The 20,637-nt window shown below is 56.0% G+C and overlaps 1 protein-coding gene across 1 annotated transcript; it reads left to right on the forward strand.

Annotated features, from left to right (window-relative positions):
- Positions 1-1,289: 1,289 nt before the first annotated feature.
- Positions 1,290-19,953, forward strand: LOC142930413 (serine/threonine-protein kinase Nek8-like). The gene is made up of 13 exons (XM_076072775.1): positions 1,290-1,530; positions 3,787-3,992; positions 6,799-7,031; positions 8,114-8,245; positions 9,523-9,739; positions 10,743-10,993; positions 11,791-11,938; positions 12,810-12,886; positions 14,510-14,627; positions 16,622-16,772; positions 17,507-17,676; positions 18,313-18,471; positions 19,018-19,953. The coding sequence occupies exons 1-13, from the start codon at positions 1,484-1,486 to the stop codon at positions 19,356-19,358; spliced, it is 2,250 nt and encodes a 749-aa protein (XP_075928890.1). The 5' UTR covers positions 1,290-1,483; the 3' UTR covers positions 19,359-19,953.
- The last annotated feature ends 684 nt before the right edge of the window (positions 19,954-20,637 follow it).

Below are 20,637 nucleotides of genomic sequence, written 5' to 3' on the forward strand. Positions count from 1 at the left end.
AACAATTGTATGTTAATAGATGTAAAAAAGTCTCCACTTGTTCGTCACCGTTGTCAACGCATGACTGGAAACTTCTCCACCATGCCCATCAGGTCCCCACACGCCCTTGGGACACCGCCAAAAAGCCTCAAGAACAATTTACAGATCAGCTGACACGACTCGACAAATCCTTGCAAAGTTAATATTTAGAAGTGACTCCCACAGTGTCGCTGCGACTGCTGCCACCGCTCTCCGTTGCTTTCTCCTACGAGCGAGTCGGCCCCACTGCTCCGTCTGCACGGCGCATGGGGCCGTACATAAATGACGTCACGAGATTTTGGGCAATTTTTAACCCCCCCACCCCCCCTTGTCACACGGCGTCACGAAAAGTCAGACCCCCCCCCCCTCAAGTATGACGTCACAAAGCTCTGCCCCCGCCCCCCCCAAAAACCATATTTCCATTAAAAAAACCATGCTTCAAATCGCTTTAAACTATTGTCATTGTAGCGCGTATTTAATGTGGCGCTGCACTCTGATGTTGTAGGAGTGCTGTTATAACAATTCTATATGGATTTAAAGTTGCGCATTTCGATGTGACGTCACATTTCTCTCCCCCTCCTCGTCACACATCGTCACAAATGTCTGACCCCCCCCCCCTAGGTGCGTGACGTCATTTACGGACGGCCCCAACCTCGGCTGGTGCCGCGGGCGCCTTCCCCACCATCGCAGCTGAGTGGGTCTCGCGCGGCGTGGCCACGATGCTGGAAGCTGCTCGCGATGGGTGGAGGGGGGAGAATCTCTCACTCGGAGGACGCCTTCACGGCCGCATCGACACACCAATCAGACGGTGGTGTTGCCGCAGCGGTTTATAATAGGGGACAACTTTAAAATGATATCTTCGTTGGGCAATTCACGTTGAAAGAATAAAAAAAATGTTTTAACACGGCAAAACAATTTTAATAAAAGTGTTTTTTAATGAACAAAAATCATTGCTCATCTCCAGCTGGCTGGTGGTGCTCCCTTCCCCCTCCTCCCTCCCCCTCCCTCCTCACCTCTCCCCCCCCTTCTCACCTCTCCCCCCCCTTCTCACCTCTCCCCCCCCTCCTCACCTCCCTCCTCACCTCCCCCTCCTCCCTCCCCCCCTCCTCACCTCCCTCCCCCCTCCTCACCTCCTTCCCCCTCCCTCCTCACCTCCTTCCCCCTCCCTCCTCACCTCCCTCCTCACCTCCTTCCCCCTCCCTCCTCACCTCCCTCCTCACCTCCCTCCTCCCCCTCCCTTCTCACCCCCCCTCCTCACCTCCCTCCCCCTCCCTCCTCACCTTCCCTCCTCCCCCGTGAAGACGTCACGTGACCAGCTCACCTACCCGGAAGTGGCGTGCGAGCAGGCGGCCGTGGTCGCGAGAGAACCAAAATCCTCGCTCCCTCCTCCTGGCTCCCTCCTCCCTCCCTCCTCCCTCCTGGCTCCCTCTCGGCTCCCTCCTCGCTGTCTCTGCTCGACTCCGCGATGGATAAATACGAGAAAATAAAAGTCGTAGGCAGAGGAGCCTTCGGGTGAGTGAGCGACTTGTGAGTGTGAGTATGTGAGTGTGTGAGTATGTGAATGAGTGTGTGAGTATGTGAGTGAGTGTGTGTGAGTATGTGAGTGTGTGTGTATGTGTGTGTGAGTGAGTATGTGTGTGTGAGTGAGTATGTGTGTGTGTATGTGTGTGTGAGTGAGTATGTGTGTGAGTATGTGAGTGTGTGTATGTGTGTGAGTATGTGAGTGTGTGAGTGACTGAGTCAGCCGACCCGTGGCACCTGGGTCTGCCCCGTGACCTCCTGCCAGCGGGCGTTGGACACTTCACGTGGCCTCAAGGTGCACATAGCCTGGCACAAGCGTCGTGGTGACGTCACCGCCACTTAGTGGCGAATGGCGGTTGTTGTTGTTGAGTGTGTGTGTAAGTGTGTGAGTATGTGTGTGTATATGTGTGTGAGTGAGTGTGTGAGTGTGTATGTGAGTATGTGTGTGAGTGTGTGTGTATGTGTGTGAGTGTGTGAGTGAGTGTGTATGTGAGTTTGTGTGTGTATGTGTGTGAGTGTGTGAGTGAGTGTGTGTGTATGTGTGTGAGTGAGTATGTGAGTGTGTGAGTTGTGAGTGAGTATGTGAGTGTGTGTATGTGAGTGTGTGTGTATGTATGTGTGTGTGTATGTGTGTGAGTGTGTGTGTGAGTGTTTGAGTGAGTGAGTGTGTGAGTGAGTGTGTGAGTGAGTGTGTGTGTATGTGTGTGAGTGTGTGTGTGAGTGTGTGAGTGAGTAATGTGCGTACGAGAGCGAGTCGACGTTAGGGTTGGTTACAGGTATGTGGTGTGAGCTAGCGGTGCCTCTCTGGTTGCTATGGTAGCTCTGGTTGCTATGGTTGCTCTGGTTGCTATGGTCGCTCTGGTTGCTATGGTCGCTCTGGTTGCTGTGTTCGCTCTGGTTGCTATGGTTGCTCTGGTTGCTATGGTTGCTCTGGTTGCTGTGTTCGCTCTGGTTGCTGTGTTCGCTCAGGTTGCTATGGTCGCTCTGGTTGCTGTGTTCGCTCTGGTTGCTATGGTTGCTCTGGTTGCTGTGTTCGCTCTGGTTGGTATGGTTGCTCTGGTTGCTGTGTTCGCTCTGGTTGCTGTGTTCGCTCTGGTTGCTATGGTTGCTCTGGTTGCTATGGTTGCTCTGGTTGCTATGGTTGCTCTGGTTGATATGGTTGCTCTGGTTGCTATGTTCGCTCTGGTTGCTGTGTTCGCTCTGGTTGCTATGGTTGCTCTGGTTGCTGTGTTCGCTCTGGTTGCTATGGTTGCGCTGGTTGCTATGGTTGCTCTGGTTGCTATGGTTGCTCTGGTTGCTCTGGTTGCTATGGTTGCTCTGGTTGCTATGGTTGCTCTGGTTGCTATGGTCGCTCTGGTTGCTGTGGTCGCTCTGGTTGCTGTGTTCGCTCTGGTTGCTGTGTTCGCCGCGTCGTGAGTAGCTGAGTAGTGATGGAGTGGTCGTGCAGCAGCATCATCGTCGTCGTCGCCGTGATGATCTCTCCTCGGTGGCTAGGGGCGTTGCGTCATCACGCGCTGTACCACGGCCTCTGCTCCGGATGACCACAGGCGCCACCGCTACTGGAGGGAGTTTGTAATCGTATCCATTTGTGCATCATCAGGGGTAACCGCATCTACTGCTGCCATGGTTTGTGCAGTGGCTGCGGTTTATGGTGGACCACGAACGGCTTCGTGGAAGCTGCTCGTGGAAGCTGCTCTATAAAAATGCATCGCAGCGCCCAGTGGCTTCTTCCTCACGTTGGACGCGAGAGCGTTCCAGACGGCCGCAGAAGTCGCGCATCTGAAAGCGCCGCGGGACGTTGCTTAGCAGCCAGAAGCCGCTGCTGCGAGGGTGACGAGCGGAGCGCCATGTGACGCTGCCTGTTCGTGACGCTCCTTGACAACATCAGGCGGATGAAGTAGTAATAATAATAAGTAGCAACACAAGCGGTCTGCATCAGGCGGATGAAGACTGCTTGTGTTGCGACCTGAAACGTCGTGGGGTTTTTGCTTTTATCTTTTTGTTTTCTATCCCCGTGACTTTACCGAAGGAACCAAGAAAATGAATTCCAGCAGTCACGAAAGTTTTAAATCTCAGCTCGGTCCGGCCCTGCGTCACCCCCGGCACGCTCTTGTGTCCCCCTCCTCCTCCTCCCTCCTATCCCGTCCTTCCTGCTGCCTCTTCCTCCTGCCCCTCCTCCTCCTCCCTCCTACCTCCTCCCCCCGCCTCCTTCCCCCTCCTCTCCACTCCCCCGCCCCACCGTCCCAGGATCGTCCACCTGTGCTTGCGGAGGGACGAGTCCAAGCAGGTGATACTCAAGCAGATCCCCGTGGAGCAGATGAGCCGTGACGAGCGGCAGGCGGCGCAGAACGAGTGCCAGGTCCTCAAGCTGCTCAGCCACCCCAACGTCATCAAGTACTTTGAGAACTTCCTGGCGGACAAAGCCCTCATGATCGCCATGGAGTACGCGCCCGGTGAGGCCTTGTTGTCGTGGCGACGCCGTGCTGCTGTTGGTAGTGTTGTTGTTGTTGTCGTCGTCGCTGTGATTGTTGTGGGTAGTCTGACACGCAAGTTAGATTTTATCGTAAAATAATTTGGATAGCGCCTTTACACGCCGGAGCTTTGCAAGGAAGTAACAGCGGCACAACGTTTGGTGTGACGGTGGCGCTGAGTGAAATAGATGAGTGGAAGCGATGGGGGCGAATCCGCGATTGCTGGAATCGGTGGAAACGGAATTGATGATGAATGGATCTAATGAATGGGGTTACTGAGTGGTAGCCGTGTAATGAGAATGTGAAGAGGGAACGGTAACGGTGGTGGTTATGAGGGGGAGATTAAGGGGGGGGTCGTGGGGTGAGCTCGGGGTAACAGTGAGTGAGGAGCGGAAACTTAGTGAGAGAAGGTGACTGCTTGATGTGGAGGGGAAAGTTTGTTCTAGGGAAGGGGAGGGCGAGAAGAGAGAGAGATGGCGTGGATTGAGCACCAGGAGGAGGAACAGAGAGAGACAACGTGGATTGAGTACCAGGAGGAGGAACAGAGAGAGAGACGGCGTGGATTGAGCACCAGGAGGAGGAGGAACAGAGAGAGAGACGGCGTGGATTGGGCACCAGGAGGAGGAACAGAGAGAGACAACATGGATTGAGCACCAGGTGAAGGAACATTGAGAGAGAATGTGGATTGAGCACCAGGGGGAGGAACAGAGAGAGAGACAACGTGGATTGAGCACCAGGAGGAGGAACAGAGAGAGACAACGTGGATTGAGCACCAGGAGGAGGAACAGAGAGACGGCGTGGATTGAGCACCAGGAGGAGGAACAGAGAAAGAGACGGCGTGGATTGAGCACCAGGAGGAGGAACAGAGAGAGACGGCGTGGATTGAGCACCAGGAGAAGGAACAGAGAGAGACAACGTGGATTGAGCACCAAGAGGAGGAACAGAGAGACGGCGTGGATTGAGCACCAGGAGGAGGAACAGAGAGAGAGACGGCGTGGATTGAGCACCAGGAGGAGGAACAGAGAGAGAGACGGCGTGGATTGAGCACCAGGAGGAGGAGGAACAGAGAGAGAGACAACGTGGATTGAGCACCAGGAGGAGGAACAGAGAGAGAGACAACGTGGATTGAGCACCAGGAGGAGGAACAGAGAGAGACAACGTGGATTGAGCACGTGGGAGGGCGAGAAGGCGACAACATCGATGGACACAAGCATGGCACGATACGGTGGGGCAAGACCACGAAGTGATTTGTAGACCAGGGTGTGAGGAATTTGAATGTTCAACGTTGTTTTCTGAGCATATCCCGTCTGCAAAGAAAGTTGCACATCATCTACGCTAATTTATTTGCGTGGAGAGCGCCTTCGCTCACGGCGCTTGGCCCGAGCTTGTGGATGGACGGTGACAGAATGGAACGGCTTTAAAGATGGCCCGGGGGGGGTGAGTTGAGGATTGAGGAAAGGAGTGGCAGCCATTAGCGGGGTGCTTGGGGGTCGCGGAAGGGTGAAGGGGAGGGACGGGGAGGAGTGGAGGGGAGGGAGGAAGAGGTTTGGGCGGTAACGGAGAAGAGGAGGTGAGGTTTTGAGAGAGGAATGGAAGGGTGTTCAGGAAGGGGGACTGCCTGCTCCCCGTGCAGGGCACGTAGATTCCAGCGGAGCAGTGCAGCCCTGCGGCGGGTTGCTCGCGCCGCCAAAACAACAACGACCACAACAACCACAACAACAACCACAACAACAACAACCACAACAACAACCACAACAACAACAAGAGGAGCCATTGTTTTCGAATTCGGTCAAACAAATGTCAATGTTTCAGGAGCCACACAACGCACTGTGGTGGTGGTGGTGGTGAATACGAGATGGCAGTGGTCATTCATAAATAAATAACGTCCTCACTAAGCGCATGTCCTTTAAGGAGCCCCAGGTTGCCCACCCCTGCCCATGGTAAACTGGACTTTCATGGTAAACTGGATTCCCATGGTAAACTGGATTCCCATGGTAAACTAGACTTCCATGGTAAACTGGACTCCCACTGTGAACTGTATTCCCATGGTAAACTGTATTCCCATGCTCTTTGGTTCTATTCGGTAAAGTCACGTAAAAAACAACCGAATAGAACCAAAGAGTATGGATCCTTGCAGTCACGAAACTTTAAATCTAGAATGGAATGTATTCCCATGGGAAACTGGACTTCCAGTGTAAACTGGACTTCCATGGTGTACACAATGCTATATATTACACTACACCACTATACTACATTGGTAACTCTTTTATCTTTAGAACTGCTTGTTGTGTTGAGGTTGTTGTCTTTCCCTCACACCTCCAATTCGCACGGTTGGCTACGTACGGTGCGAAAGAAGTTCAACATACAACAAACACACAGCAGACAACAAAGACAAATTTCCCCTGTATAGCCTGCACAGACTGTTAGGGCAAGTGCTGTTAGCGAGTAGCACCTATGAAGGTCGGCACGGCACACGAGGGGGTGGGTGGCCAGCACCACGCCCGACCGCCTTTGCCTCCCCAGTGGCGATGTTTACTACACACCGCACCAGGTACTCATTTGAGGCCGAGTCGACCTGGGGGAGGCCCAGGACCGGTTAAGATAATCGTCACTGCTGTTGGTGGCCGTGAGCGAGAATCGAACTTGGGTCACCCGGGTTCGTAGCTAACCGCTGCTCTACCGCTCCCCACACACGACATACGTACAACATACGTACAACATACGTACTACATTCGTACTACATTCGTACGCGGTGGGGAACCTTTGTCTCCGTGGTGGCGGGGCGCAGGGGGCACCCTCGCCGAGTACATCCAGAAGCGGGGCGGCTCGCTGCTGGACGAGGACACCATCCTGCACTTCTTCGTGCAGATCGCCCTGGCGCTGCACCACGTCCACTCGAACCACATCCTGCACCGCGACCTTAAGACGCACAACATCCTGCTGGACAAGCGGCAGACGGTCGTCAAGATCGGCGACTTCGGCATCTCCAAGATCCTGAGCAGCAAGAGCAAGGCGTACACGGTGAGCGGCCGCGGCGCGTCGGAATCGTTCCGGTTCGCTTCCCGGTGAGGAAGAGGTGGGGGTGGGTGGGTGGGTGGGGTGGGGTGGGGGGGTGAAATCGTCATCATCGATCGTCCTCCATCGGCGATGTGAGGAAGGAATCGTCAACGGTCGCACCCCCACCGAGTCACGTGGCCGGAGGGTCGATCTGGCGACTGGTGGGTAAGGGACGAGGCGTTGGCCGTGTCCGTGCGGTACGTGGACAAAGGGGGCTCAATGCACGGAGCCCAATGGGCTGTACCCATCGCACGCCAGGCGGCCCACGTCCACTTGGAGAAATTATAATAAAAGTAAAATCATGCAGCAATTCTCGCCCCCCCCCCGGTCTGATTCTGCGGCGTCGTTCCTCGTGGAGTCTCACGTGCGAGCCGTGTTATCCCATTTTGACCGTGACGTCACCGCACACACGTGTGGCGTTCTGTTTTTTTTTTTATTACCTCGCAGGATCTTTGACGTCCGCAGACGGGTGCGTATCCACGATCCGTACACACACTCGTACTCACCAGGGCAGCCGCCGGGCTCAAATGGAGAATTAATTCTTGCAACAAGTGGAATATGCGTGCTCGCTCCAATGTTGTTGCTCGTAATAATAACTTTAAAAAAAATTCAAATGACAGAGTTTGGAAAGGCGGAATTATAATTCTGATAACAGTTCAGAAATTGTAGCGAGCACGGTTTTTTATGCCCTCCATGGTCTTGGCCCATCTTATCTGGTTTCTCTCGGGGCGCCACGGTGGCTAGGAGATGTTAACTACCTCGCCTGGTATGCAGGAGGTCGTGGGTTCGTTCCCGACCCTGACTCCTGCTGCTGTATATTTGAAGTTTGCACGTTCTCCCCATGGCCGCGTGGATTATTCTCTGGGCCCTCTGGTTTTCCCTCCACATTTAGAAGCAACATCACCACACGTTTATAGAGTTTGGCTGCTGCTATGCATTTCCACGTGATAAGCCACTTTATTGACCTATCATTTGTGATAGCCAAGTAAGTAATTGGCTGTGTTAGCCAACTGCCTTTAACCCGTGGGTGATTCGTTGGCCTGCAGGTGGTGGGCACCCCGTGCTACATCTCCCCGGAGCTGTGCGAGGGTAAACCCTACAACCAGAAGAGTGACATATGGGCCCTGGGCTGCATCCTGTACGAGCTGGCGAGCCTCAAGAGGGCGTTCGAGGCCGAGGTGAGCCACCCGGCTCCCCCCCCCCCCCCCCCCCGACGTGTCCCCTCCGCGCGTTCGTTTGGTAACGAGTTCGGAAGCGAGTCATCGTTCGCCTCCCTTGTACGTGCGCGCGTGTGTACGTACGTTGAACTTCTTTCGCGCCGTACGTAGCCAACCGTGCTCATCGGAGGTTGTATCGCCGCGTAGGTTCAAGCCAACATTTTGAGCTATGCCCTCCGCCACGCGACGGAGCCGATCGAGTTGAGTTGTCGCGGACGAATGCGCCACACCGATTTGGGTTTGTGTCCGCACACCGGAGTGTGGAAAGAGCAAGCAAGCTTTGTTGACGGGCGCGGGACGTCGTTGCATCGTGGCACGGCTCGGTTTCTGGTTATCAGCCGGTGGGAAAAGCCACGCGGTGCCGTGCCGACCTCCCACGCTGGGAGCGGCTCGGACGCACGAGCGGATACAAGGTGGGGGGTACAAGGTGGGGGGGTACAAGGTGTGGGGGGGTACAAGGTGTGGGGGGGTACAAGGTGTGGGGGGGTACAAGGTGGGGGGGTACAAGGTGTGGGGGGGTACAAGGTGTGGAGGGGTACAAGGAGTGGGGGGTACAAGGCGTGGGGGGGTACAAGGTGGGGGGGTACAAAGTGTGGGGGGTACAAGGTGGGGGGGTACAAGGTGTGGGGGGGTACAAGGTGTGGGGGGTACAAGGTGTGGGGGGTACAAGGTGTGGGGGGGTACAAGGTGTGGGGGGTACAAGGTGTAGGGGGGTACAAGGTGTGGGGGGTACAAGGTGTGGGGGGTACAAGGTGTGGGGGGTACAAGGTGTGGGGGGTACAAGGTGTGGGGGGTACAAGGTGTGGGGGGTACAAGGCGTGGGGGGGTACAAGGTGTGGGGGTTACAAGTTGTGGGGGGTACAAGGTGGGGGGGTACAAGGTGTGGGGGGGTACAAGGTGTGGGGGGGTACAAGGTGTGGGGGGGTACAAGGAGTGGGGGGGTACAAGGTGGGGGGGTACAAGGAGTGGGGGGGTACAAGGTGTGGGGGGTACAAGGAGTGGGGGGGTACAAGGTGGGGGGGTACAAGGAGTGGGGGGGTACAAGGTGGGGGGGGTACAAGGTGTGGGGGGGTACAAGGTGTGGGGGGTACAAGGTGTGGGGGGGTACAAGGTGGGGGGGTACAAGGTGTGGGGGGTACAAGGTGTGGGGGGTACAAGGTGTGGGGGGGTACACGGAGTGGGGGGGTCAGAGTCGTCCGGCGCTTACGTGGCCGGCGGGGGCGCCGCTCTGCCGGCAGAATCTGCCGGCGCTGGTGCTGAAGATCATGAGTGGCAACTTCGCCCCCGTCTCGGACCGCTACAGCGGGGAGCTGCGCCAGCTGGTGGTCAGCCTGCTCAACCTGGACCCCAGCAAGAGGCCGCAGCTGAGCGAGGTGCTGTCTCACCCCGTGTGCATGAGCGCCATGATCCGCCTCTACATGGACATCGGCCGGGTGCCCGCCAGGTTTGTGTCCGGCGAGCCCGAGCTCGATCCACCGTGGCTAGGAGATGTTGACTACCTCGCCTGATAGACAGGAGGTCGTGGGTTCGATCCCGACCCTGACGCCTGCTGCTGCTGCTGCTGTATATTTGGAGTTTGCGTGACTCTCTCTCTCCCCGTGGTCGCGTGGATTTTTCTCCGGGTCCTCCGGCTTTTACCCTCCACATTTCGAATCAACATCACCGCGCGTTTGGAGTATTTGGCTGCTAGAAATGTCTACTTGACGATAAGCCACTTTGTTGAGCTATCATTTGTGATATCCAGGAGGCTTCTGAGAAAGAAGATCTGTACAGCAGGCGTGTTCGTTAACATCTCCCAGCCACCGTGGCGCCCTCCACCACGTTCAGTCATCTCCCCCTCCTCGCCTCCCCGTTCACTCCCATCCAGCTCCTATGTTAAGGAATAGGATTTGTCGTCGTCATCGTCACCATCATTAGCCATGATCAATCCACTGCTGGACGAAGGCTCCCCAAGCGGGTTTCCTGTGCACGGGAGCCGTCGTCACCACGGGATTGCTCCTCCCTCTCCGTTGGTTTTGGCCACGGGTTTTTTTGTATTTGTAAAAAAAAAAGTTTTTTTTTAAATCGTACTGGCGATGTCGATTGCAGGATGGAAAAGCCGATGATGCTGCTGTCGCTGGACGCACAGGGCAGGGCGAGGCAAGTGTGTCGCCCCCGCTTCCCGCATGAGTATCTTCACGCTCGCCCATCGTTCAACTGCACTCCCTTCGCCCCCTCTGTGCGGGAGCCGATTGGCTCAAGATTATTGCAAGGCCCTGGGATGAATGTTGCGTTGTGGCTTGGCTCTCCAGCACACGACCGGCTAGTGCCGCACTCGTGACGAATTGGCACGTTCTGCGTACGTGACAACCCTTACCGGTTGGCCGTGTCGGGCGGTGGCGGGTTGAACGACACAACGTTTATATTTTTACGCGTCGTGAGTAACGTCGTGAGCAACCCGGACTGGTCTGGGTGCGAGCAACCAATCAAATCTCCCCCTCCGTCTCCGCGTCCCGGCCGACGGCGCCAGTGTCCGGGGACGGAGCGCCGGCCGGGAGCACCGGCAGGGCAGGGGCTGCCCCCCCGCCGCTCTCCTCCGTCTACATGTGGGGCAGCGGGACGCTGGCGCCCGTCAAGCTGGCCATGCCCAACACGGAGGTGCTGCAGGTGGCGGTGGGGCGCACGCAGAGGGCCGGCGTCACGCGCAGCGGCAGGCTCATCGTCTGGGAGGTGAGCACAACGTGGAACTCACCGAAGACTTAAGCTTGCTTGAATTGTCCAGAGGACCTCCGCGTGCCTCGCCATCGCATCGTCGTCGTCGTCGTCGTCATCGTCGTCATCAAGGCGCTCTGCTGCAGTTGCTCCCCGTGGGTGGGGGGCTGGGGGCCCCGGTGGCAGCTGTCTCTGTGCAGAACGAGGTGTCGCAATCACAATATTTATTCACGCCCGCGCGGGACGACCCGGAAACACGGGGTCACACAGTTTCATGCCAGGCTTCTTCATCTTTGTTATGATGACGGCGATGATGATGATGATGGCGATGATGATGGTGATAATGGTGATGATTGTGATGATGGTAATGATGATGGGTGATGATTGTGATGATGGTGATGATGATGATGAAGATTGTGATGATGGTGATGATGGTGATGATTGTGATGATGGTGATGATGGTGATGATGATGGTGATGATTGTGATGATGGTGATGATGACGATGGTGATGATTTTGGTGATTGTGACGATGCCAAAGATGGTGATGATTTTAATGATGGTGATGATTGTGATGATGGCGATGACCCCGATGACGATAACAGTGATAAGGCTGATGACGACGACGATGATCATGAGCCGAGTCTCTCCACCCTAAGAGTGGATCGCTGTGAGCACCGTGTCACTCAGCTCTTCCATCCTCCCCACTGTCTGCTACCTGCTGCACCCTGCCCGCTGCACCCTGCCCGCTGCACCCTGCCCACTCCCCATTCCCCGCTGCCCACTCCCCGCTGCCCCGCGGTCTGCGTGCGTGCAGGCCTCTCCGGGCACGGTGGGCGACGCTGCCCTCCCCGGCTCGGTTGGCAGCGTCCAGCCCCAGCTCGTGTCGCGCTTCCTGGAGGGCCAGTCCGGGGTCACCATTCAGCACGTCTCCTGCGGCGACCTCTTCACCGCATGCCTCACCGGTCCGCGTGTGTCTTCATGTGTGTCTTCATGTGTGTCTTCATGTGTGTCCCCGTGTGTTCCTGTGTGTTCGTGTGTGTTCGTGAGTGTTGGTGTGTGTTGGTGAGTTGGTGTGTGTTCGTGTGTGTGTTGTGTGTGTGCCTGTGTGTGTGTTCGTGTGTGTGCACTCGTGTGTGTTCGTGTGTGTGTTCGTGTGTGTGTTCGTGTGTGTGTTCGTGTGTGTGTCCGTGTGTGTGTCCGTGTGTGTTCCTGTGTGTTCCTGTGTGTTCCTGTGTGATCGTGTGTGTTCGTGTGTGTCCCTGTGTGTCCCTGTGTGTGCGCTCGTGTGTTCGTGTGTGTGCTCGTGTGTGCTCATGTGTGTGCGCTCGTGTGTGTTCGTGTGTGTTCGTGTGTGCGCTCGTGTGTGTTCATGTGTGTGCGCTCGTGTGTGTTCGTGTGTGTGCTCGTGTGTGTCGTGTGTGCTCGTGTGTGTGTTCGTGTGTCAGTGTGTGTGTTCGTGTGTGTCAATGTGTGCGTGGGGAGCGGTAGCATAGCGGTTAGAGCTGCACTGCACTACGGACCCGGCGACCCGAGTTCGATTCCTGCTCACGGCGACCACCGGTGACGATTATCTGAACTGGTCCTAGGCCTCCCCTAGGTCGACTTAGCCTCAAATGAGTACCTGGTGCGGTGTGTAGTAAACATCGCCACTGGGGAGACAAGGGCGGCCGGGCGTGGTGCTGGCCACCCACCCCCTCGTGTGCCACAGTGCCGGCCTTCATAGGCAGTGATGCTGGTTGTTGTTGTTGTCGTCGTTGTTGTTGTCTCCTGCCCTTGCGAGCTTTTGCATCTTGTCACCGTGCGAACCCGGGCCTTTTGTGTCGTTCTTTCCAGACAGGGGGATCCTCATGACTTACGGCAGCGGCAGCAGCGGCTGCCTTGGCCACGGCAGCTACAGCGACGTCGCACAGGTACCGTGGGGCATCGTGGGATGATGATGATGATGACGATGGGATAATGGGTTGAGAGAAATGGGATGGGATGATGGGATTTGTTACGGCGATGGGATGAGATCGGAAGGATGACGTCAGTGGACGAGATGATGGGATGACAATGAGTGGCTAGTCCAGGACGCCCGGTGTGTTGGAGAGTAAACCCACTACAACATTTACAATTCGAGTACCGTGACGTTTCGCTGATAATTACCACCAGCATCATCGGGCTGTGTCACCATGCTTGGTTGACGTGACAAACCTTACTCATTGGCCGTGGCGGGTGATGGCGGGTGGTGGCGGGTGTAACGACACCACGTTCATATTTACGCGACCTAACCCAAAAAATAAACCTCTGTTACGGTGTTTTTGTGCACTCTTATGGGACCACTCCTATTGGGTCCGGCCCATGACAAGTGCGTGCCGACGGCACGGAGTTCGCCCACCTGGAATAACAGCGCCGTTTCACGTCTGTTGCAAGAACTGGCTCAGGCTCGGGGATGGATCCTGAACATTTGCCGGGAACCAGTTCCTGGTCTTCGGGCCGACGTTTGGCGGATCGCCCAAATGTTGTGAACTCCCTTCCCGTGGGTGTCGAGGTGTCGAGAACCGTGGCTCGTCAGAAGGCGGCTCAGCAAATGTGGGCTCCACCTCTTCCGTCTGTGCGGGTGTGCGTTGAACTTCTTTCGCACCGTACTTACCCCACCGTGGCTAATTGGAGGTGCGGGGGAAAGGCAACAAACTAAACACAAAAAAGCAGTTCTAAAGAAATTAGTTTGTTGACCTAGATGATGATGATTTAAAAGCGCGTAGTGCCCAGTGCGCTTACTAATGTCGGAAGGAAGAGCGTTCCAGACGTCCGCAGAAGAAGCGCGTCTGAAAGCGCCGCGCGCGATGCGACGACCACCGACGTCTTTGTTCCATGGCCAGCCAGAAGCCGCCGCCGCCTCTGCGAGGATGAGCATAGTTGGCGTGCTGATGGTGGTTTATGCTCCTTGATTAGATCGGTGAGGTGTTGTGGTTAATTTGTGGCGAGCGCTTGGTGTGTAATGGGTGCCAACTTACAACGACGCTTTCGTTCGGCAACCGGAAGCCAATGGAGCTGAGCGAGCGCTGTGCGGACGCGTGTGATCGTGTTGCCCCCCTCGCTCCCATGTGTATAATGAACACTCGCTCATTGACCAGTGACACCTTCATATGTAGGGGATGGCAGAGCTCTGGTGTGAGGGGGGGGGACTTGACACCGGCTCCACACCGCATGGCTGTGGTTTCTCCTCCCGGCGCCTCTCAACGAGAGAGGGGGGGGGGGTGGGGCAGCGGTAGTGAGGGCTCCGATGAGGAGGTAGAAGGATTATGAGGAGATAGAGGAGGAGGAGGCGTTGAGCACCCCCTCGTCCTCCAAGTCCGACGACGATGACTGACGAGGAGACTGGAGCCAACTTCATCATCGCCATTGCCGCTCCATCGCCGCGTCATCGCCGCCGTAGCGTACATCAGCGCTCGCATCACTACGTCACGGTGCGATAGAAGCTCTGCACACATACACACGTGATGTGGGGTGCGAGCGAATGCTCTTGTTATTACTCTTTGTGTCGTTGGCAGCCCAAGATTGTGGAAGCGCTGCTGGGCTACGAGATTACCCAGATGTCCTGCGGGATGTCGCACGTCCTGGCGGTGAGCAATGAGCAAGAGGTGTTTGCCTGGGGCAGAGGAGACAACGGTAAGACTTCCAACCTCCCACGAAAACTGAACTCGTAAACTGGTTTTCTTTCAGCTTTACCAGGTAAGGCCCCCCCACTGAGCTATGTAGCTGTTTTTTCAGAAGCTGACCTAGCTATCACAACTTCATCATCGCCACAAATGTGATAGCTCAACAAAGTGGATTATCATTATGACGCGGCAATGTATATCAGCCCAAATACTCAATAACCCCCACTATTACCACCACCCCTCTCGGCGTTGGCGAGGCGCTCATCCAGCAGTGGAACGACAAATGGGGGTCTCGTTTTTTTTCCCGGCTTTTATTATTCGCTCGTCTCACTTCCTGCGTCGTCCACCGATGGCATCATCGCTCTTCAACTTTGAACAATTTTGTTATTTAGCGAACGCTATTTCACGCGACTTCCCACAGCCAAAACACCGCATGCATTAACGACGTAGATATAGCCAAGTAAAGATGTTGTTCCTCGGGTGGATGTCAGCCCCCGCATTGCCACAGAGCCGCTTTGCATCCCCTCCTCCGGCACGTGCACGGCGACCAGTCCGCCCGGCACGCCGCGCCGCACAGCTCCCCACTCTTCAACGGAACCACGGGGGCCGAGGCCTATACGTTGGGTTTTCTCGTGCGCACGGTGGGCGCGTGCAATTCCTCGTCGGTGCCGCCCTCCGCACGCGTTGCCGTCGTCCGTTACGCGTGGCACCTTCCCACGGGGGCAGGGACGGCTCGTGCGCGCCCCCGTCGCCTGATTACCCCGTCCTCTACCCACAATACCTCTTGTGTTTGTTTTTGTCACTTCCTCTGCACCCCGATGGGTGCCACTGATGGGAAGGAATGGAGGCGATCGCTGCTCACTTTTGGCAGAAAAATTGCCACAATGTCATGAACTCCCTTTGCTTTGAAGCCAATCTGAGGCAGCTCTGTAGTGTCCGCTTCCGTGGGCCGTTCCCTCCGCGCATTGCGTTGCCGCACGAGACATGCGAAGAAGCGATTCTTTGTTACGTTCCGCAGTGCTGCCGGCGTCAAAGTAGGGTGCCACGGTGGCTAGGAGATGTTAACTCCCCCACCTGGTATGCAGGAGGTCATGGGTTCGATCCCGACCCTGATGCCTGCTGCTGCTGTATATTTGGAGTTTGCGTCTCTCTCTCTCTGCCCGTGGTCGTGTTGATTTTTCTCCGGGTCCTCCGGATTTTCGCTCCCCATTTATAATCAACATCGCCACGCATTTCAAAGTATTTGGCTGCTGCTATAAATGTCCACATGACGACAAGCCACATCGTTGAGCTATCATTTGTGATAGGCCAGGTTACTTCTGCCAAAGACGCTATATAGTTCAGTGGGCCTGGTACAATAAAAAAGTCAGTTGTAGTTCAATATGAATGCTTATTTATAATAAACAAACCCACACATGTCACGAAACTTTCCGTAACGACACCGGCACGCGGACTCAGCCCCGTGTGCATCTCTCGGCGTCTTCGTGCGTCTCTCTGTCTCTCTGTGAGTCTCTCTGTCTCTCTGTGCATCTCTCTGTCTCTCTGTGTGTCTCTCTGTCTCTCTGTGTGGCTCTCTGTCTGTGTGTATCTGTGTGTCTCTCTGTCTCTCTGTGTGTCTCTCTGTCTCTCTGTGCATCTCTCTGTCTCTCTGTGTGTCTCTCTGTCTCTCTGTGCGGCTCTCTGTCTGTGTGTATCTGTGTGTCTCTCTGTCTCTCTGTGTGTCTCTCTGTCTCTCTGTGCATCTCTCTGTCTCTCTGTGTGTCTCTCTGTCTCTCTGTGCGGCTCTCTGTCTGTGTGTATCTGTGTGTCTCTCTGTCTCTCTGTGTGTCTCTCTGTCTCTCTGTGTGTCTCCCTGTGTCTCTCTGTCTCTCTGTGTCTCTTTGTCTCTCTGTGTGTCTCTCTGTCTCTCTGTGTCTCTCTGTGTCTGTCTGTCTCTCTGTGCGTCTCTCTGTCCCTCCGTGCGCATCTTTCCATGCGTCTGCGCGTGTCTCTCCAATCCCCCAGGGCGCCTCGGGTTGGGCAATCAGGAGCTCCACCTGTGCCCGCAGCCGGTGGCCGTCCCTCCGCCCTACGAGCCGTGCACCGCGCACTGCGGCATCGACTGCTCCATGATCCTCACCTTCAGTGGCAAGCTCCTGGCCTGCGGCAGCAACCGGTACGAGCTGGGTTCAAAGTCTCATTTCTCTACCACTGCTCCTCTGTGGTTTGTTTATCGTCCTTCCCCCGCACCTCCGATTAGCGCGATTGGCTACGTACGGTGCGAAAGAAGTTCAACGGGCGAAACTAAAACTATTAAACCAAACAATTTTTTTATTTTACCAGGTAAGGCCCACTGAGCGATGTAGCTCTTCGTCAGAAGTGACCTGGCCACAAATGATAGCGCAACAAAATGGCTTAATACGATGTGGAAATGTATGGAGCCAAATACTCTAAACGCGTTTTTCTAAATGTGGAGGGAAAAACCGCAGGAACCGGAGAAAAATCCACGCGACCGTGGGGAGAGAAAGACGCGCAAATATACAGCAGCAGCAGGCATCAGGAATCGAACCCACGGCTCCTGCATGCCAGGCGAGGTAGTTAACATCTCCTAGCCACCACCTACATACAAAGACAAATGATCTCCCCCCCTTCCCGTCACGTGTAGCCTTAACAGACTTGGGGCAAGAGCTGTTAGCGAGCACCTATGAAGGCCGGCACTGTGGCACACGAGGGGGTGGGTGGCCAGCACCACGCCCGGCCGCCTTTGTCTCCCCAGTGGCGATGGTTTACTACACACCGCGCCCGGTACTCATTTGAGGCCGATTTGACAACTGCACCGGGACGTATGCCCACCCTGGCCCCCCGCCGCCCCCCCCCGCCCCCTCTACGTCTGCCCGACGCGAACCGCAGGTACAACAAACTGGGCCTGGATAAGATCTCGCACGACGGCGACGACGCCGCGTGCCCCGCGGAGCAGACGGAGGAGTCGCTGGTGCTCTCGCCGGTGCAGTCCAGCCCGCTGGACGGTGCCCGGGTGGTCCACGTGGCGCTGGGCACCGCTCACTCTGCCGCCGTCACAGGTGGGGCGCGAGTTGTGTTCAGATGCTTGAACAGCAAATATAAACCTTTTGCAAGGAATCAAGTTCCCGCATTAATCACACACGGTACTTGTTGTGAACGTGCAAACAAAAACACGCGCTGATAATTATACGTGGCGTTGTCTTTGAAACTGATTTGGCCGACACCAGAGACGGCCTTCGTTAGGGCATAGTCTCACCAGTGTCAGACCGGGGAACGACGCCAAAAGGCGAACATGATGTATGTCGACATTCTTTCGCACTGTACGTAGCCAACCGTGCTGATCAGATACTTAAATCTCCGTCTGCCTTGTCTTCGTCGCTCTCCTTCACCTCCGTCGTGTGCATCGTCCTCAAAATACCGAGCTGAGCAATTCTGCACGTAGCGCTCGTGCCATTGTGACGGACTCGGTCGTCAGTCGTGACGCGGTCAGTCGTGGCACGTTTGTAATCCACCAGGACGCACTCTCTCTGGTGTGTCCGTCTGTCCCGTCTCTCTTTGCCTCGTGTGTAGGGCGTCTCACTCCGCCTCCATCTCCCCCGTCTGTCTCGTCCTGTCCCTGCACCCCCCCGTCTTCCTCTCTTCGGTCACCGGCCCTGGCAAATTCTTTGCCGATCTCGCCGCGTCTCGTCGTGCAGACACGGGCACGTGCTACACGTTTGGAAGCAACCAGCACGGGCAGCTTGGCGGGGGAGCTCGCACGAGCAGCCGGGCGCCGCAGCCGGTGGACAGGCTCGGCGGGGTGAAGGTGGTGCAGGTCACGTGCGGCGACGCCTTCACCGTGGCCGTCGCCGAAGGTGACGACGACGGTGCCGCTGCTGCCGCCGCCATGTGCACGTGTGAACGTGCGCGTGTGAACGTGCGTGTGAACGTGCGTGTGTGGGGAGCAGTAGTGTAGCAGTAGTGTAGTGAGTGCGCTGCATTACGAACCCAGAGACACAAGTTCATTTTCCGCTCACGGCCACCAACACCGGTGACAATTATCTCAACCGGTCCTGGGCCTCTCCTAGGTTGCCATGAGGTGGTGCTGGCCACCCACCACCTCGTCTGTCGTGCCGGCCTAATATGGGGGATCTCTGTTATCTTTGTGTGTGTCTGTGCACTCCCCGCCTTCACCAACACGCACTGACCAGTGCGAAATAACCCTCACGGTGTGGGGGAGGCTCTCATCCAGCAGTTGAATGGTGAAAGGTCTGTAACCATGACCACCTTATGCTGGGGGGGTGGGGGCCTCTTTGCTCAGAGCACTTGGCTCAGACGCCCCATCATCAATATTGTCACTCCCGTGGTGATAAATTAAGTAACACTTTGTGTGGAGTCAGAGGTTGTTGTTTTTTGCACAGACTGGGCCCACCGCTGTAGGAATGGGGAATTTCCACCACCGGCAATGGAGATGAGCACTCAAGCAATGCTCCCTTGTCTCGCTGAAACATCCCCCGCTCGTGCGTGCGTGCGTCTCTCCGGTTTAGTTTCACGCAAGCCGCGCCAACGCGCGTTCACGCATGATGACTCGCGTTTGTGTCGTAAAAACCACGAGTTAACTTCGTTGCACAATGATAACCTGTGCAGATCCGTGCTCACGCGCGTGCAGCTCCAAGAGAGGTTCCCCTACGCGGTCACCTCCGTGTCCAGCCGGCACGGCAACACGCTGCTCTCCGTGCACTGTGCCTCACAGTGCCGCTGACACCGCCGCCGCTGCCGGCACGGCGTCGGCGTGACCGACGGTCCTGCGTCAACGCCCAAATTCCTCGCGGCGGCGGCGGCGGCGGCGGCGGTGCCGGTGGCTTGCCCAAGCTCCACTCACAATGTTGAACATTGTGATGCCTCTGGATCGACCATCCACCCATTGTTGATGTTACTGGGTGATTTTAATAATTTTGACCTTTGTTCTTAACTGCCAAACTGCTTGCCTCAATGTCACTAACATTACCAAGTTTGGTTATACCTAGAACTCCTCCTGGAAGGCCTCTCCATTGATGTTTGAGGGTTGTTTGACCATACCTCCCCACACTGGTCAATGTGGGTTAGTGAAGCGTGGGGCAGGACCACGTGGTGAGATATCCCTCGCCACGGATATCAGCCTGCGGCCAGGAATCGAACTCCGCTCACCGAACTCAGCGTGCCGACCGCTGCACCGCCGCTCCTCCCCAGGTTGGGCTAGGATGATCAAATGTGTGCTGGGATATATGTCGCGGGATGTGATACAAAATCACGAACAGTTCACTGTGCCACTGAACAAAACGTTCCGATTTTTTATTGTCAATACATTTGTATTTATATTTACGTGCGTGGGGCATTACTTACATACTACACGGGTGGCACATTGGTTTACCCCTCCCCCCCACACAACCCCCCCTCCTACTGCTTCCCCACACAGCCCCCCCCCTCCTGCTCCCCCACACAGCCCCCCCTCCTCCTACTCCCTATAGCCCCCCACATTTCTCCCCACGGGAACAGATGCCCCAAATTGAATCGTTTTTTCTCATGTCGCGCGAATCCCCCTTCTTGACGTCGTCACTGCGCCTTCTGGTGGCACTGGTGCCACTGTGCCCGCCACTCGTCGGCCTGCAGGAGGCTTGCCGAGATGGCCCAGCCGGCGCTCCGCAGCCCGGCGAGCACCTCCGGGAAGAGGCGCGTCGCGAAATCTTGAGACGCCGACATGCAGGGGTCGCCGGCGGTTATTTCTGCGCAAACGAAACGAGAGCCAAAGTAAACATCGAGATTCTTAAGGTTGAAATTTAGCAACCGCCCGATGGGTTAGGTAAAAAAAACTGGTTGCCAATTTTTTCACGTATCATCATCATCAAGAACCATGGGGCAGATAGCCCCGCGGGTGTCCACTGCACGTTTCGTCATTTGTTCCCATTTTCCTCTCTGTCATGTAGTGCTAGTATGGTCAAGCAGGGCCACACCTATCTGGCACCAATCTCTTATTTTGTGGTCATGAGATTCGCTCTGTTAGG

The sequence above is a fragment of the Petromyzon marinus genome, chromosome 38, assembly GCF_048934315.1.
Source record: "Petromyzon marinus isolate PM22_M1 ecotype Great Lakes invasive population chromosome 38, UKy_Petmar_22M1.pri1.0, whole genome shotgun sequence".
In the NCBI taxonomy this organism is placed as follows: domain Eukaryota; kingdom Metazoa; phylum Chordata; class Hyperoartia; order Petromyzontiformes; family Petromyzontidae; genus Petromyzon; species Petromyzon marinus.